At 44.1% G+C, this 18,830-nt stretch overlaps 2 protein-coding genes across 2 annotated transcripts in view; both read right to left on the bottom strand.

Annotated features, from left to right (window-relative positions):
* Positions 1 to 4,065, bottom strand: part of LOC129835398 (leukotriene B4 receptor 1-like) — a 9,539-nt gene extending 5,474 nt beyond the window's left edge. Inside the window, exons 1-2 of the mRNA XM_055901036.1 lie at positions 3,476 to 4,065; positions 2,082 to 2,643 (exon numbers count right to left, since the gene is read on the bottom strand). Coding sequence (XP_055757011.1) covers positions 2,082 to 2,593 — 512 coding nt within the window. The 5' untranslated portion in view covers positions 2,594 to 2,643; positions 3,476 to 4,065. The remainder of the gene's footprint in view (positions 1 to 2,081; positions 2,644 to 3,475) is intronic.
* A 2,115-nt stretch (positions 4,066 to 6,180) lies between these two features.
* On the bottom strand, positions 6,181 to 18,490 carry LOC129835396 (leukotriene B4 receptor 2-like). The gene is made up of 7 exons (XM_055901035.1): positions 18,329 to 18,490; positions 10,663 to 11,076; positions 10,037 to 10,306; positions 8,247 to 8,350; positions 7,658 to 7,754; positions 7,468 to 7,511; positions 6,181 to 7,306 (listed from the first exon to the last, which is right to left on the bottom strand). Exons 2-7 carry the CDS (start codon positions 11,065 to 11,067, stop codon positions 6,985 to 6,987), a joined length of 1,242 nt encoding a protein of 413 aa, XP_055757010.1. The 5' UTR covers positions 11,068 to 11,076; positions 18,329 to 18,490; the 3' UTR covers positions 6,181 to 6,984.
* Between the last annotated feature and the right edge of the window lie 340 nt (positions 18,491 to 18,830).

Genomic DNA, 18,830 nt, shown 5'->3' with positions numbered 1-18,830 from the left:
CCAGGACCTTGAAATGCTTCTTACGAAGCCACTCCTTCGTTTCCCGGGCGGTGTGTTTGGGATCATTGTCATGCTGAAAGACCCAGCCACGTTTCATCTTCAATGCCCTTGCTGATGGAAGGAGGTTTTCACTCAAAATCTCACGATACATGGCCCCATTCATTCTGTCCTTTACACGGATCAGTCGTCCTGCTCCCTTTGCAGAAAAACAGCCTCAAAGCATGAGTTTCCACCTCCATGCTTCACAGTAGGTATGGTGTTCTTTGGATGCAACTCAGCATTCTTTGTCCTCCAAACACGACGAGTTGAGTTTTAACCAAAGTTATATTTTGGTTTCATCTGACCATATGACATTCTCCCAATCTTCTTCTGGATCATCCAAATGCTCTCTAGCAAACTTCAAACGGGCCTGGACATGTACTGGCTTAAGCAGGGGGACACGTCTCGCACTGCAGGATTTGAGTCCCTGGCGGCGTAGTGTGTTACTGATGGTAGGCTTTGTTACTTTGGTCCCAGCTCTCTGCAGGTCATTCACTAGGTCCCCCCGTGTGGTTCTGGGATTTTTGCTCACCGTTCTTGTGATCATTTTGACCCCACGGGGTGAGATCTTGCGTGGAGCCCCAGATCAGTGGTCTTGTATGTCTTCCATTTCCTAATAATTGCTCCCACAGTTGATTTCTTCAAACCAACCTGCTTACCTATTGCAGATTCAGTCTTCCCAGCCTGGTGCAGGTCTACAATTTTGTTTCTGGTGTCCTTTGACAGCTCTTTGGTCTTGGCCATAGTGGAGTTTGGAGTGTGACTGTTTGAGGTTGTGGACAGGTGTCTTTTATACTGATAACAAGTTCAAACAGGTGCCATTAATACAGGCAACGAGTGGAGGACAGAGGAGTCTCATAAAGAAGAAAATACAGGTCTGTGAGAGCCAGAAATCTTGCTTGTTTGTAGGTGACCAAATACTTATTTTCCATCATAATTTGCAAATAAATTCATAAAAAATCCTACAATGTGATTTTCTGGATTTTTTTTCTCATTTTGTCTGTCATAGTTGAAGTGTAGCTATGATGAAAAATACAGGCCTCTCTCATCTTTTTAAGTGTGAGAACTTGCACAATTGGTGGCTGACTAAATACTTTTTTGCCCCACTGTAGTTGTTTGGAAAATCTTTTGACATTTATAGATCAGGCTTGTTCAAATCACTCTCATGAACATGTACACACTTATTCATACAGACACAACAATACAGACTGTTGGGCAAGGCTGAAAGGAATGCCAAAGTCTTAGATTCTTAGAGACTATGTAAACCTAGGACATTTTTTGTTAGTGTGAGAGTATTTGAATTTGATCTCTCTCGCTCGCTCTCGCTCTCTCTCTCTGTCTCTCTCTCTCTCTCTCTCTCTCTCTCTCTCTCTCTCTCTCTCCCTCTCTCTCTCTGTCTCTTTCTCGCCTCTCTCTCTTTCTCGCCTCTCTCTCTTTCTCGCCTCTCTCTTTTTCTCGCCTCTCTTGCCTCTGTAACCACACCAGTCACATGGTGGTCAGAGAACAAATGCACACAGACATACTTATCATTGGAGGCTGCAGAGGGGAGGACAGCTAATAATAATTGCTGAAATTGAGTGAATGGAATGGTACCAAATACATGGTTTTCATGTGTTTGATACCATTCCAGTCCAGCCATTATCTGCCATTCCAGCCATTATCTGCCAGTCCAGCCATTATTACGAGCTGTCCTCCCGTCAGCAGCCTCCACTGAAACTTACAGTATGTTGCATCAACATCCTGTAAACGTTTGGACTCAATTTCAGTTCTTCTTTTACAGAATAGACAGCACACACACGTGTTATACTTTGTAGTATACGTATATATACCATACACTGAGTATACAAACACTAGGAACACCTGCTATTTCCATGACATAGACTGACCAGGTGAATCCAGGTGAAAGCTATGATTCCTTATTAATGTCACTTGTTAAACCCACTTCAATCAGTGTGAATCTCATAAAACAAACACACACACACAGACACAGACACACACACACACACACACAGACACACACACACACACACACACAGCCCCACCTGCGATAGAAGGGCATGGGCAGAGCTAAGACGAATGCCAGCACCCAGATACCCAGCAGAACAGCCATCAGGGTTTTCTTGGTCCTCATCCTCTGTGACAGGAAGGGCCTCGCCACGGCCAGCCAGCGATCCATGCTCATCAAGCAGATCAGGTAGATGGAGACGTTCATGTTGACGCAGCACAGGTAGTGTACCGTCTTACAGGCCATCGCCCCGAACTCCCAGCCTCGCCTGCCTGCCAGGAAGTGCAGGAAGAGCGGGGCGCTTAGCAGCACCAGGGCGTCGGCCACGGCCAGGTTTAAGACGAGCAGGCACGTGACAGAGCGATGCCTCACGCGGCACAGCACTGACCACACCACGAACAGGTTGCCTGGGAAACCAAAGACAAAGGCCAGGACCAGAATGGAGATACCGATCTGGTGTGAGATGGAGAGAGGAAGGGTGAAGGAGACACGAGAAAGGGTGGAGGGGAGCTGGGGGGAAGCGGTGGAGATGGAGAGGTCTGACGCCATTTTCGAAGGGAACTGAAGAATCTGGTGTTCTGGACCTTTGGGATAATCCACTGTAGGATAGGATAGGAATATAATTAGAACACACAGTATGAGATATAACAATGGGAAGCATACAGAGAGATGAGAGACACACAGTATGAGATATAACAATGGGAAGCACACAGAGAGATGAGAGACACACAGTATGAGATATAACAATGGGAAGCACACAGAGAGATGAGAGACACACAGTATGAGATATAACAATGGGAAGCACACAGAGAGATGAGAGACACACAGTATGAGATATAACAATGGGAAGCACACAGAGAGATGAGAGACACACAGTATGAGATGAGGATATCACATAATCTCTGAGAAGAGAATCTATCATTCAATCAAATGTATTCATCAATCCCTTTTTTACATCAACATACAGTTGTCACAAGTGCTTTATGGTAACCTGGCCTAAACCCCAAAGACCAAGCAGAAGCTGTGGTGGAGGAAAACTCTTTAGAAGGAAGGGGGTAGAAGATAGAACAAAGGCCAACTGGGTCCCTGTGGCTGTAATTCCATTAGGCACTAATAGACATGCAAAGATCATGTACTTATCTTGGACAAGCAAAGTCATACTGTATCCCCCCACCCCACACACACACACACACACACACACACACACACACACACACACACACACACACACACACACACACACACACACACACAGCATTGCATACAGTCATATAGTCATACATACATGTACAAGTAATCCCATAATCACTCATGCAACATTATATTTACAAACAAGGGACAGTAACACATCCTCTCCAAAACATTTCATTCCAGCTAGTGTATACAATGTTAGTATCACTTAAAAATAGCTTTATACTTCACATCACTGACCTTTATGAGATGGGTTTATTCTCCTTTTAACCTTGATCTTCTTAAATCCACAAGAAGTGATTTTGTTAGCTATTTTGTCTGTCTGCCTGTCCGTCTGTCTGTCTTACTGCCTGTCTGTCTATTTATCTGACTGTATGTCTGTCCGCCTGTCTGACTGACCTCTTGTCCGTCCGGCCGTCTACACAGGACTCAGTCCTTTTTCTCTCCTCTTTCTTGTTCCCCTTCTGTCAGGCTGAAAACACAAAATACATGCTATCACCACAAGTCAGGAAGGAAGTCTGTGATCATCAAATTTGACTGTGTACTTCCTACCATTACACATCCACCAAACTCTCTCTATATTACTGCATCCACCCTAACTCTCTCTCTATATTACTCCATCCACCCTAACTCTATATATTACTCCATCCACCCTAACTCTCTCTATATATTACTGCATCCACCCTAACTCTCTCTATATATTACTGCATCCACCCTAACTCTCTCTCTATATTACTCCATCCACCCTAACTCTATATATTACTGCATCCACCCAAACTCTCTCTCTATATTACTCCATCCACCCTAACTCTATATATTACTGCATCCACCCTAACTCTCTCTCTATATTACTCCATCCACCCTAACTCTATATATTACTGCATCCACCCAAACTCTCTCTATATATGACTGCGTCCACCCTAACTCTCTTCATATATGACTGCATCCACCCTAACTCTCTCTATATATGACTGCGTCCACCCTAACTCTCTTCATATATGACTGCATTCACCCAAGTCTGTCTAGTCTGTTTGTCTTACTGCTTGCTCTCTTTGGGCCCGACTGGTGATAGCTCTGTTACTCATCAGATCAGTTCAAGCAGTGGCCAGTTAGCTCTGAGTGTGTGTTACAGTGGAACTGTGCGAATACAGACAACAACATGATGAGGACGCCAAATAGGCATACTAGTACACATTAATGGGACGCTGAAGAGATTAGGTATTTGTTATTTTTATGAATGATTTCTTGTGTTTTCGAATGCCAAAACATGTTTTTGTCTCTGATGTGTTGGGTAATGTCCTTGTGATTTTCCGTGAGGTGTGTTGTAAAGGGCAGTTATGTGTCTCAACATCATGTCTCAAACAACTTCCTCCCACTCAACGACAAATCATTTCAAAATCACTTGAAGATTACCTCTCTCTCTCTCTGTCTGTCTATCTGTACATCTCTCTCTCTCTCTGTCTATCGCTCTCATTTACTGTCTCTCTCCATCTGTCTGTCTCCTCTTTCGTCTGTCTGTCTGTCTCCTCTTTCGTCTGTCTCCTCTTTCGTCTGTCTGTCTGTCTGTCTGTCTGTCTGTCTGTCTGTCTGTCTGTCTGTCCCCTTTCCTTTCTGTCTCCATCTTTCTCTGTCTCCCCTTTCCTGTCTCTGTCTTTCTCTCTCTCTCTCAGGACGGAAGCCACATCATGGAATACCACCATCACCTACTTCTCCACCAATTAATCCGCTTCAAACCCATCCTTATTCTATTGGCATCTCCTTTCTTCTGGTTGCTATGGCCATGGGTCTCCATGGGAACCTCCTAGTGGTGTGGACCATCCTGTTCTGCCTGCAACAACGTTCCATCGCCTCCATCCTCTTCCTCCAGTTGGCGGCCACCGACACGATCGTCCTGCTCACCGCTCCTTTCTTCATTCGCCAGTTCTTCACGGGCGAAGTCTGGGAGTTGGGAGAGGGCGTGTGTAAGCTCCTGCACTACGTCTGCAGCATCTTTCATGTACCTCAGCCTCCTGTTGGTCACCCTGATGGGCGTTGATCGACACCTGCGTGGTGATTGGCCCTTCATGTCCAAGCGCGCCCGCCCACCAGACATAAAATATTCCTTCATCTTGCAATTTTAGTGATTTTAATACAGCACATGTTCTCATATTGTGTTCTCAGTTTTCCATAAAATATGTTGCAGGTTTTTGTTGATTCTATATCCACAAGTATTCTAAATAGATATGGATATAGCTTCTACACAGTATAATCAATCAGTCAAACATTGTTCTTAATGCAATTCATTGTAACAGACAAGTACTGCAATTTAGCTAGATACAATATGTAATTACATTCATTGAAGACACTTACTAAAACGTAAGTGGGCTGGGAATCCTGAAGATGCAAGACACTTTAATAATGAAGTCAATCAAATCCAATTGTTTCTTGTCTCATCCATTCTACCCGGTGTTTCATTATTCCCTCGAGACGGTCGCTGCGTTCCTGGTCCCCTTCGGCATCATGGCAATCTGCTCATACCTTAGTATCCGGCCACAGCCGCTGTCACCACAGTACAGTAAGACCAACCGCATCCTGGCCCTGATAGTGGTGACCTTTGCCCTATTTTGGGCTCAATACCACATTGTCAATGTGCTGCACATGAGCAATGGTTACTATGCCATAATTACCCAGAGCTAATACCACACTGTATAAGAGTGAGACTGAAAAAATCACATTCATATAAAAATCCACTGTATTTCCTCAAAGTTCCCACAAATGTTTTATTGTCATTATTCAAGGTAAAAATGAAACGTATGATTTCCTTGTTTCAAGTGGGGACCGGTCTCTCCGGATCATTCCCAGGGTTGCAAGGGGTTCTGTCTGAGGGCCAGAGCGGTGGTCACAGCTTTAGCTTATCTCAACAGTGCTGTCAACCCTCTGCTCTACGCCATGGTAGCCACGGGGGTGGGGGGGGGGGGGTCACACGCCTGGCAGGAGACCAGCATGATGGGAGCGGGAGAGAGAAAGAAGAGAACGAAGGGGTTGGGGAGCTGGATGAAGAGGTAAATGAGAGGAGAAACATTTCAGGAGAACGAGAGGGGGAGGAGAAAGAGGGAAAAGAATGGCCTGAAGGTAAAGAAATGACTGGACAGACTGTGAAGGACCTGCATGCTATTGCCTGCCAGCCAGTCATGACTCTTCTGTCAGTTGTCTTCTTCTCCCTTTAACAGTTTCCTAATCAATGGATGGCAGCCAAATCTAATTGAGAAAATTGTGTTTTATTTTCTTGCTCTGGTCCAACATGGCAAACATGTCTTAAATGCTTTTGAGGAAATATATGAAGCAAAAAAGTATGAAAATATTACAGTGCTCTTTTTACTGTACTTACAGCAGTATACTCCAGACGCACGCACGCGCGCGCACACACACACACACACACACACACACACACACACACACACACACACACACACACACACACACACACACACACACACACACACACACAGAAAGAGAGACAGTCAGTCAGACAAGACATACCGGTAAGATCATTTATAAAATTCACCCCCCTCACCTGCTGAGCTTGAAGCACCACCTCTAAAAACAGAGCTATGGTTCAGCCAGTAAGTCAGTCATGACCCATTAGGAACCATGACTTGTACTTACATCTATTGGCCGCCGAGCGAACTGCAGGAAACCAGTCTTAGGCAGTGTTTCCCATCAAAATAGTTTCCACCACCATAGCGTCCAACTACCAGCCCAGAGGGTCACTATTTGCCATTTTTCACAGGTTTCACACAGATGGGGCTCACAACATTGACGCTGGTCGTGGATTCTAGCTCTCCTTCCTTTTCTTTCAGCCCGAACCCCTCTGCATCCCTGTCTCTCTCTCGGCTGTTCTGGCTGTTCTGTCGGTTCTTCCTGGTCCCAGAGTCCAGCGCAGTGCCCTCGAACAGACGGGCCATGAAGGCAAAGCCTTCCCGCCGGATATAGGACTTGCCGGCAAAGGTGTAGAGGACCGGGTTGGCACAGCTGCTGATGAATGCCAGCGCCGATGTGACCGCACGGCAGGACTGCCAGATAGGGTCCAGTCTGGAGGAAGGGTGGATATGAAAACAGCCAAAATTGGTTGTTCATTGTTTTTTTTTTAAATGTAGTTTGGGATTTGATAACAATACACTACAAATGATACAGGTGATGAGGTGAGGATCTTATGAAACAGTATTTTAGGAAAAACTTTTTAGAAAGCCTACCTTGCTTTTATAGCTGAATCTTGAGGAGAAAGTGCTGCGGCAACCTGTAAGGACATATTTCATCACAACAGACAGCCCAGTTACAGCGGGACCTACTGTTTCAGCCCCGTTAAGGAGTGTGAGGCCCTGGCTATAACTCAGACATACACACACACAAAACACCCCACACATGTACGCACAAACACACTACCTGCACAATGTTGATGACATGGTAGGGCAGCCAGAAGATTCCAAAGGTGACCACGATGGCTAGGATGAGTTTCTCACTGTGGATCCTCCTCCTGAACCTGGTCAAATCAAATCAAACTTTTTTTATACAGAGTTTTAAGTATTTTTCCCTGAATTCCAAATGGTGGAAAATCAATCGTGAAGGACCTTAATGGTCCTTGATGCAAATGTACTGGATTTCAGGACTCTAGATCACACGGGGTGAGGGGAATGGCCTTTCAAACGTTTGCTTTCTCAATCACTTGTTATAGCGTTACCATGTGACCAATTGGCATGGCATTGCATGCGAGTGTGTGGCCCTTGGTTCTTTACCACCATGAAAAGTATTCCCCTCCTGGGCCTTACCATCAAACATGATTTTTTTTTTTATTCTCCACATTTTTCACAAAATAATAATAATGATAGCCAACAAATACAATAGGATTTCACCCAACTTCACTGGCTTGAATAAATAATAACTAATAGTAAAAAGTGAGAAAATAAAACAATACATCTCAACAAATATGAAATGAAGGCAGAAATAAAATGAAGATAGTAAAACAGCAGTGGACCTGGTTTGTCTGATCCTCCGCAGGATGCAGATGTAGCTGCCTACAATCAACCCGTAAGGAACTACAAATCCCAGCACCGTCTCCAACGTGTACTGGAGCACCACCTGCGCTGAGAGAATGGGACGTGTACTGTATCAGCATAGAGATCACCTTGATCGGTTAGCGTTAAGGACACTATATACAGCCAGGTCCATGAGTATTTGGACAGTGACATAATTTGCATCATTTTGGCTCTGTACGCCACCACAATGGATTTGAAAGGAAACTATCAAGATGTGCTTTAAGTGTAAGTGGGGCTCAAAAGTCATTGGACAATCTAACATAATCATAAATTAAATAGTGAGATTTAATACGTGATTGCAAATCCTTTGCAGTCAATGACTTCCTGAATTCTGGAACCCCTAGACATCACCAGATGCTGGGTTTCTTCCCTGGTGATGCTCTGCCAAGCCTTTACTGCAGCTGTCTTCAGTTCCTGCTTGTTCTTGGGGCGTTTTGCCTTCAGCAAGTGAAATGCATGCTCAATTGGATTCAGGTCAGGTGATTGACTCGGCCATTGCAGAACATTCCACTTGTTTTGCCTTAAAAAAGTATTGCTTTGCTTTCGCAGTAAGCTTCGGGTCATTGTCCATCTGCACTGTGAAGCGCCGTCCAATGAGTTTTGAAGCATTTGGCTGAATCTGAGTTCTGGTACAAGTTGATATTTGTCTCATCTGTCAATAGGATGTTGTTCCAGAACTGTATAGGCTTTTTTAGTGTTTTTTTTGTAAACTCTAATCTGGTCTTCATGTATTTGAGGTTTACCAATGGTTTACATCTTGTGGTAAACCCTCTGTATTTACTCTGGTGAAGTCGGCTCTTGATTGTTGTCTTTGACACAGATACGCCTACATCCTGGAGGCTGTTAATGATCTGGCCAACTGTTGTGAAGGGGTTTTTCTTCACCAGGGAAATAATTATTCTGTCATGCACCACAGTTGTTTTATGTGGTCTTTCTGGCCTTTTGGTGTTCCTGAGCTCACCAGTGTGTTCTTTCTTTTTAATGTACCAAATAGTTGATTTGGCCACACCTGAGGTTTCTGATATCTCTCTGATGGGTTTGTTTAGATTTTTCAGCCTAATGATGTCTTGCTTCACTGGCAGTGACAACTCTTTGGACTTCATATTGAGGGTTAACAGCAACAGATTTCAAATTCAAACGCTGCACTTGAAATCAACTCTAGACCTTTTATCTGCTTACTTGTGAATGAACTAATGAGGGAATAACACACACCTGGCTATGGAACAGCTGAGCAGACAATTCTCCAATTACTTTTGGTCCCTTAAAAAGGGACGGGGACCACATATAAAAAGAGCTGTAGTTCCTACACCGTTCACCCAAGTTGGATGTAAATACCCTCACATTAAAGCTGAATGTCTGCCCTGCCCACTCCTATTCATTATTTAACTTCAACTCCAATATGCTGTGGTAGACAGCTAAAATAATAACAACTGGTTAAACGTACAAATATTTATGGGCCTGACTGTATACAAAATCAATGTACTGTGAACTCCGTACCTTGCAATGATAAGGATGATCTGACTACAGATAAGAATGTGAATAAACAGGTAACTAAGGTGACAGAAAGCTCTCATGTAAAGTTCCTACTTTTTTTGTTCCCTCACCTGAAATACATTCACTGTTTGATTGGTTGTTCTTTCCCCCTCCCGTCAGTCACTCCAGGAGTGAAGATAATTAGCAAAGTAAGGAATGAATTCAGTTGGTAAATAAGGAAGTAAGTGTCACTCACTTGACTCTGCTGCTTGTGAAATGACTCACACACCATACGGCTCCTCCCGTTGGGGTACGTGGCCGTCAGTTTGTGTCTGAACAGCAACGCGGGGATGGATGCGACCAGCACCAGGATCCACAGTACCAGCACACCCCGCAGTACTGCCTTCCGGCCAGCGAGGGCAGCAACGCGCCGCGGCCACACCACGGCCACCAGCCTGTGCAGGTTCATCAGCATGATCAGTTGGATGGAGGCGTACATGTTGGCCAGGCACAGGTAGAAGAGTATCTGATCCATACAAGAAGAGAGCAGCTTTCTCTTGTCATTTCAAAAGGATAAGGATTCAATGAAAATGTACTCACTGCATGTCAAGTGTCAATGGTGTTTTCAAACACCTGGGCAGAAAATAACATCATTGGAACATATTGGTTGCATTCCAGGCCGACTACATTGCAGTCGTTGCGTTGCATCAACCAATGGTTGCGTGCTACGTCATCGACTGCGCAGTCGGGCATCAGATTGCTATTTCATACGATGTGGTAAGCAGATATGTTAAACACCTATACAGGCGTTGTGAGATCTGGCAGTTGTCTACAGTGTAGTCAGCCTGGAACGCGGCAATCAACAGACAGAAGAGCCTCCACCTTGCACATGATATCGCCAAAAATCCATGTCTTCTTCACAAGGTACACGACGAAGAACGGCGTGAGCGCTATGAGCGAGCCGTCGGCCACTGCCAGATTGAGGATGAGGAGGGTGGTGACGGAGCGGCGGCGGGCGCGGGCCAGGATACTCCAGATGATGAAGAGGTTGCCGGGGACACCAAGGAGAAACACCAGACCCAGGATGAGCGCCCCTACTGTTGTGGAGGTGGTATTACCCACAATGCTTTGGTTCGCCGCGAAAACAGACGTGGTGGTGTTAAGGATGTGGTTGGAGGCGGAAAGGGACAGGGAGGGGGGTGTAGTGGAGGAGAACGGGGAAAGGGACAAGGAGGGTTTTGTGAGGGATGGAGGGATGATTTGGGGGATGGTTTGGTTGTGGGCCATGGCGGTGATCTGCAAGGGACAGAAAGGTCAAAGGTTATTGCTTTCAAAACACTGAGGTAGAAGTGTTACTAACTTGTATCAACAGAAATGTTGAATAGTTTGTGGTGGTATAGGATACAGACATGGGTTCCACTACTTTATCTGTGCTTGATTGAGCTTGCCTTGCTTAATAACCCAATTGAACAGTCTTAAAACTGCAAATCCCACCCATCTGACACTCCAGGCAGGGAAGACCAAATGCTCAAAGTATTTGAAAGATTTCAAATAACGTTTGAACGCAGGTCTGATAGAGTATGAAACAAGCCTAGGTGTATGAGAGTCTGTGAACGTAGGACCTTAAATGGTAAAGATACAGAGAACGTATTTGCATTGAAGAGGATGCAGTCCCATAATCCATTCAGACACTGTGGTGGTTCTAATTGCAAGTCAAACATGTATAGCTTAGGCCAGGGTTTCCCAAGCCCCCACCCATGGGTGCACGTTTTGTTTTTTCCTTGCGCCACACAGCTGATTCAAATAATCAAAGCTTGATGAAGAGTCGGTCATGTGAATCAGCTGTGTAGCGCTAGGGCAAAAAACAAAACGTGCCCCCATTGGTGGGGGCTTGGGAAACCCTGGCCTAAGCTATACATGTTTGACTTGCAATTAAGCCACTGGAGTGCAGGCAGCGACTGACAGGATTTATCACACTCTCAAACATATTTAATACACCTAATGGACAGTAATGCTGGTGTGTGTCTACACAAGACAGAGGAGAGAAGATAATGTAGACTGAGGAAAGAGGATAATGTAGACAGAGGAGAGAAGATAATATAGAGGAGAAAAGATAATGTAGACAGAAGAGAGAAGATAATATAGAGGAGAGAAGATAATGTAGACAGAAGAGAGAAGCTGATATAGAGGAGAGAAGATAATGTAGACAGAGGAGAGAGGATAATGTAGACAGAAGAGAGAAGCTAATATAGAGGAGAGAAGATAATGTAGACAGAAGAGAGAAGCTAGTATAGAGGAGAGAAGATAATGTAGACCGAAGAGAGAGGATAATGTAGACAGAAGAGAGAAGCTAATATAGAGGAGAGAAGATAATGTAGACAGATGAGGGAGGATAATGTAGATAGATGAGAGAAGATAATGTAGACAGAAGAGAGAAGTTAATATAGAGGAGAGAAGATAATGTAGACATATGAGAGAGGATAATGTAGTCAGATGAGAGAAGATAATGTAGACAGAGGATAGAAGCTAATATAGAGGAGCGAAAATAATGTAGATTTATAAACAGGGAAGACAAGAGGAGAGCAGTGAGACACAGTCAGGGCGTGAGAGAGAGAATACCTTCAGTACAAATTCAAACATCCTGGGATTATTATGGGTTTAGATGTGGTATTAACAGATAGCTGTGAGTGATTCGATAATGGAGAATACATTCCCCTGTTGGGTAGCAACTGGGTGGTGCATGTGCGTGAGTGCGTGAGCATGTGTGTGTGCGTAGCTGTGTGTGTATGTGCATGCGTGGGTGTACGCTTGTGTGTACGCGTGTGTGTGTGTGTGTACGCGCGCGCGCGCGTGTGTGTGTGTGTGAGAGTGAGTGTGTGTGTGTGTGTGTGAGAGTGAATGCATACACACTCCTACATTACTTGACTTCAACTTCTGCAAAAGCTTTTATTGGGACGTCTACATCTTTAGCTTCCTGAATAAACTTCAAAGCAACAGACATAAATTCCTCAAAACCTGTGTGTTATTTCTTCCTAAAGTCTGTGTTTTTATTTTGTCTGAGGCTGAAACACTGGGAGGAGTCCACGTGTAGGAGGTGTTGAGGAATTGTAACAGGTTTCTAAATCCGAACCAGCATGACCAGACTTGACTGGTAAAATAAACACTAAGTCTTGTAGCTACAATGTTTGTTTGAGAAATCATTCTACCTCCCTCCGAGGACTGTTTCAAATCACTGTCCGCCTTCGAAATGGCACCCTATTCCCTATGTAGTGCACTACTTTTGGCCCTATTGGGATAAGATGCTATTTCAGACGATCCTATATCTTAGTGTTTGGTGTGGAGAAGGCCATGGTGTGAGAATACGTTTAATATTTAACATGACAATCTAATCTATCCTGTGTTTCCCTTGCAAATATGGTATTGTATAGGCTTCTCTTATCCCATGCACTCACACCTGTAATAATAATGAACTCACGTGCGTCCACATCACAGGAGGTTGGTGGCATCTTAATTGGGGAGGATGGGCTCATGGTAACGGCTGTAGCTAAATAGGTGGAATGGTTTCAAACACATCAAACAGATGGAAACCACACGTTTGACCCCATTCCATTTATTCCATTCCAGCCATTACAATGAGCCAGTCCTCCTATATATCCTCACACCAGCCTCCCCTGGTGCACATGAACAGACACACACTGTATACTATACATGGGCTATATGTAAATATTACAGTACATTGCACATCTAAGTAAATCTTAATGTTCTTGTCTTATCAAGTAATAACTTGACAGAAATTCAATACATGTCGAAAATATTTAAATATTATTGTTTACAATATTGGTAATTTAGCAGACACTCTTAAGCAGAGTGACTTACAGGAGCAATTAGGGTTCAGTTCCTTTCTCAAGGGCACATCGACAGATGTTTCACCTTGTCAGCTTGGGATTCAAACAAGCGACCTTTCATTTACTGGCCCAACACTCTAACCACTAGGCTACTCAGTAAAAGAACAATCCTTATAATCTAGTACTCAGAGGCGCACACACACACACACAAATCCCAAATGAACCTCTTTGCACACTCACAGTAATTCTGCTGTAATTCTGAGTGATTATGAGTGTGTACTATGGTATGGGAGTCAATGAATTAATTTCTACAATGTCATTTTTGCATTAAATATCAAGCATGGCTTAGAAGTGCACGGCTGGTTAGGCTCTGTTCCAGGTAGAGAGAGAATAGATCTGTAGAGTATTAGACAGTTCAGGGAGACTTCTGTGCATTGTACTGTAGTCCCATGGAGTTGGCTAGAGGACTCATCATGTGCATTGTACTGTAGTCCCATGGAGTTGGCTAGAGGACTCATCATGTGCATTGTACTGTAGTCCCATGGATTTGGCTAGAGGACTCATCATGTGCATTGTACTGTAGTCCCATGGAGTTGGCTAGAGGACTCATCATGTGCATTGTACTGTAGTCCCATGGAGTTGGCTAGAGGACTCATCATGTGCATTGTACTGTAGTCCCATGGAGTTAGCTAGAGGACTCATGTGCATTGTACTGTAGTCCCATGGAGTTAGCTAGAGGACTCATGTGCATTGTACTGTAGTCCCATGGAGTTAGCTAGAGGACTCATCATGTGCATTGTACTGTAGTCCCATGGAGTTAGCTAGAGGACTCATGTGCATTGTACTGTAGTCCCATGGAGTTAGCTAGAGGACTCATGTGCATTGTACTGTAGTCCCATGGAGTTGGCTAGAGGACTCATCATGTGCATTGTACTGTAGTCCCATGGAGTTAGCTAGAGGACTAATCATGTGCATTGTACTGTAGTCCCATGGAGTTAGCTAGAGGATTCATCATGTGCATTGTACTGTAGAACTAAGAGTTAGCTAGAGGACTCATCATGTGCATTGTACTGTAGTCTCATGGAGTTAGCTAGAGGACTAATCATGTGCATTGTACTGTAGAACTAAGAGTTAGCTAGAGGACCTGTTTTTGCATGTCACAGTCACCATGATGGGACAGATACAACGACGAGTCCTCTAACTCTATTTGTAGAGTGCTTATCTGTCCTCTTTCACACATGTACACGACAGTATTATACACCTTGTGAATTGGAAATGTGTTGTTTTGTGTATACCAACTCTCCCTGAGAGAAAGCTTTTAGAGGGTGGGGTCACGGCTAAATGGACACTGTGTGTAGAGAACACTATCACTTTCCCCACCGTTGAGAGCAACAGCTGACACACTCAAAAGGGCCCAGACTCACAGAGAGAAACAAGTTAGGACTGCTCTTGGGCACAACAGTAGAAAAGCTCCTACGCACACTAGCATATTATACATACCTTAGAGAGAAAGGGAGAGGGAGAGAAGAGAAAGCGAGGAGCGAGGATATGACTCTGATTCATAGAGTTGCTATTGGGCTCATTATCACTCATATGATGTTCCATTGAGAACAGCTGGTCACATCCACCGAACAGTTAAATAACAACTGCACTACTTTCTGCAAACAATTATAATGTTTGATGTGGTATCAAGTACACACCATGGTTTGTGTGTATCAAGTGTCTCAGAGTAGGAGTGTCGATCTAGGATCAGGTCCCCCGCTGTCCATGTATTTGTATTTATTTTGATCTGAAAGGCAAACTGATCCTAAATCAGCACTTTGAGAGGCTTAATAGGATACATACTGCCCCAGGACTATCAAACCATATCTATATATTTTGTAATCTGAGGGCATGCTGATAGCTCCTGCTAGAGCAGGGGTGTCAAAGTCAAATGGACGGAGGGCCAAATAAAAAATTTAGCTACAAGCCGAGGGCCGGACTGTTCGAATGTTCATTGAAACATTTTTAAATGACGCATATAGTCTAGTGAACCTAATTGAACCTACTGAAAACCTAACAAATATATTCCAATATGATCAGATAAATAAAGCAATGTTTTCTTATGGCTCTGTCAGTAATCTTTAATTTTCAACAGACACAAAAGACAAATTTCCTTTATATAAAAATCCCCATAACATGAACATTAAATGAAAGAAACCGGTATTCAAGGCACCATCAGTAGCCTATATTTTCTATTTTAGCAAAAGTGGGCTAAATTTACTTCAAAGAAAAAAACAATAATAGCAATTTTCTATCATCCACTCAACTGAAATATTTTTAAAATATAATTGGATTGAAATACAATAAAATAAAGTGCAAAAATCTATTAATCAAAAACAACACTTTGTTTAAGGAGAAGTAACATGCAGTGAAAACAAATATTAAACTTTAACTTTTAAACTTGAACTGAGTAAAAACTCTAAATATGTGATTGCACAGTAATGTTCACTTGTTTGAGGTTGAGGGTGATACTTGGTGGTGTCCCATCTTTTCCACAAGTTCATCAATGTTCGGGGTAAGGCTCTGAGCTGAGGAAATCCTCAGAATTGAGTGGAGGTGTTCAGCAGTAAATCGACTTCTGTGTGATGTTTTGTTCAGGTTCATCAAAGAAAACAGTTGTTCACACAGGTATGTGCTGCCAAACATAGACAACGTTTGAGCAGCCTGGATGCGCAGCTGGGGCATTGTGTCGGGGAGGAAACGGGCGAACTCCGCAGCACCCACTGCCGCATATTTTGCCCTCAGTGCATCATTGCATTGGAGGTCAATCAACTCCATTTGGAGGTTTGGTGGTGAGCTTTCCACGTCAACAGCAAATGGGTTACCGAGCAGTTCCAACCTGCTTTTTTGTGCTTCAAAGTCAGCAAATCGGCGTCGAAAGTCAGCGGCAAGCATACCTATTTTATCAGCCAACTGTGCGCTCGGGAACGCACTGGTAGAGAGCTTCTCTTTCATGGTCTGGCAGCTGGGAAAGTGGCTCAAATTTTCTTTCCGCATCTGCGTCTCCCACAGAGTCAGTTTGGTTTTAAATGCCTTCACTGTACTGTACATATCAGAGATGACATGATCCCGACCCTGCAGCTGCAAGTTCATTGCATTCAGATGACTCGTAATGTCACACAGAAAAGCCATTTCACACAGAAACATTTCGTCTCGGAGTTGTGTTGTGTCTTTCCCTTTGCTGTCCAAGAACAGACAAATCTCCTCACGAAGCTCGAAACATCTTTGAAGCACCTTTCCCTGGCTTAGCCATCGCACCTCTGTGTGATAAGGCAAATCACCATGCTCCGTTTCTAACTCCGTCAGAAATGCCTTGAACTGGCGGTGATTCAAACCTTTGGCTCTGATAAAGTTAACTGTGCGCGTGATGATGCTCATTACATGCTCCATTTTCAAGGCTTTACCGCACAACGCTTCCTGGTGTATGATACAATGATAAGCTGTCAGCTCACCTGTCGCGTTTTCCTCTTGCATCTTTTCCCGTATCTTCGCCACCAGTCCGCTCCTGTGTCCACACATCGCAGGTGCTCCGTCGGTTGTCAAACCCACGAGTTTTTCCCAAGGCAGCTCCATCTCATTTACACATCTTGACACCTCTTCATACAAATCATGCCCCGTAGTTGTGCCATGCATAGGACGTAAAGCCAAAAACTCCTCTGTCACGCTTAGGCTGGAGTCCACTCCGCGGATGAAAATTGACAACTGGGCAATGTCAGAAATGTCGGTGCTCTCATCCACAGCCAAGGAATATGCAATGAAATCTTTTCCCTTTTTCACAAGCTGCTCTTTTAGATTGATGGACAACTGGTCTACTCTCTCGGCAATGGTGTTTCTGCTCAGACTCACATTTAAAAAGAGTTGCCTTTTTTCTGGGCAAACTTCGTCACAAACTTTAATCATGCAGTTTTTGATGAAATCCCCCTCCGTAAATGGCCGGGCTGATTTAGCGATCTCTTCTGCCAAAATAAAACTGGCCTTGACAGCAGCCTGGCCTTGTGATTTGGCTTTTTTGAACAGAGCCTGTCGAGATTTGAGGCCTCGTTTTAATTCCTCTGCCTTTTGTAGCCTTTGTTCCATGTCCATATTCTTGTTTTTGTCCGCGTGTTTCGTTTCATAATGTCGTCTCAGATTATACTCTTTCAGTACCGCCACACTTTCTCCACACAGAAGACACACAGGTTTTCCAGCTACCTCCGTGAACATATACTCCGACTCCCACCTTGTTTGAAACCCCCGGTTCTCAGTGTCCACCTTCCGTTTTGCCATTTTTGATGGGTATCTGAAAGTTAATTTTACTGTGATGCTGACGACTGCTGTGCCAATAAATATTGAAATGAAGCAGCCTACTGCTCGGTGCGTCACCGTTGCATTGTGGGAAATGTAGTATTGGTGCGTGTAAAAGATCTGCGGGCTGCCGGCTTGCTGCGGTCTGCGGGCCGGTTCTAATAATAAATCAAGATCATCCCAGGGGCCGTAAAAAACCTTCTCGCGGGCCGGATGTGGCCCGCGGGCCTTGACTCTGACATATGTGTGCTAGAGTTTACTTCACTTGAGATTACTTTACTGTACATTATTTGCCTGTCTATTCCCATTGACTGACCGGACCACAATCAGGAGGGAGGTTGGGGACGAAAGAGAGGGAAGACTGAAAACAAACTCACCAAATAGTCCTAATCCTGGGGTAGAGGAAGAGATGGAGAAGAGGCAGGGACAGACTTCCTTTATTTCATTTCTTCTAGTCTTGATGGTGTATATATTCTTCCTACTTTTCTCAGTACTCCTCTTCCTCTCTCTCTCTAACTCTGTATTTTCACTGACCTGTCATGCTTGCTGTAGCAGAGTAAAGGGAAGGGGGTGTGTCGTGTTCCCTCCACATCTTTCAACATCTCCCTCCACACCTGATTATACGTGAGGTAATGTATCTTGTAATGTAGTGTTAATGTGTAATGACGCCTCCTGGCCATAGAGATAAGGATCAGACAGACAGACAGACAGACAGACAGACAGACAGACAGACAGACAGACAGACAGAGACAGACAGAGACAGACAGAGACAGACAGAGACAGACAGACAGAGACAGACAGAGACAGACAGACAGAGACAGACAGACAGAGACAGACAGACAGACACACACACACAGTAAAAATAGGTGAATCAGACAC

The sequence above is a fragment of the Salvelinus fontinalis genome, chromosome 36, assembly GCF_029448725.1.
Source record: "Salvelinus fontinalis isolate EN_2023a chromosome 36, ASM2944872v1, whole genome shotgun sequence".
NCBI lineage: Eukaryota > Metazoa > Chordata > Actinopteri > Salmoniformes > Salmonidae > Salvelinus > Salvelinus fontinalis.
This window is presented reverse-complemented; position numbering and strand designations above follow the sequence as displayed.

Bases quoted from the DNA above. Each gene is read 5' to 3' on its own strand.
- LOC129835396 (XM_055901035.1), bottom strand. From the start codon at position 11,067: ATGGCCCACAACCAAACCATCCCCCAAATCATCCCTCCATCCCTCACA. The intron at 7,512-7,657 runs GTAGTGTGTTTG...ATGTCCTTACAG, and splicing joins ATGTCATCAACATTGTGCAG to GTTGCCGCAGCACTTTCTCC. The intron at 7,307-7,467 runs GTAGGCTTTCTA...CCCTTCCTCCAG, and splicing joins GATTCAGCTATAAAAGCAAG to ACTGGACCCTATCTGGCAGT.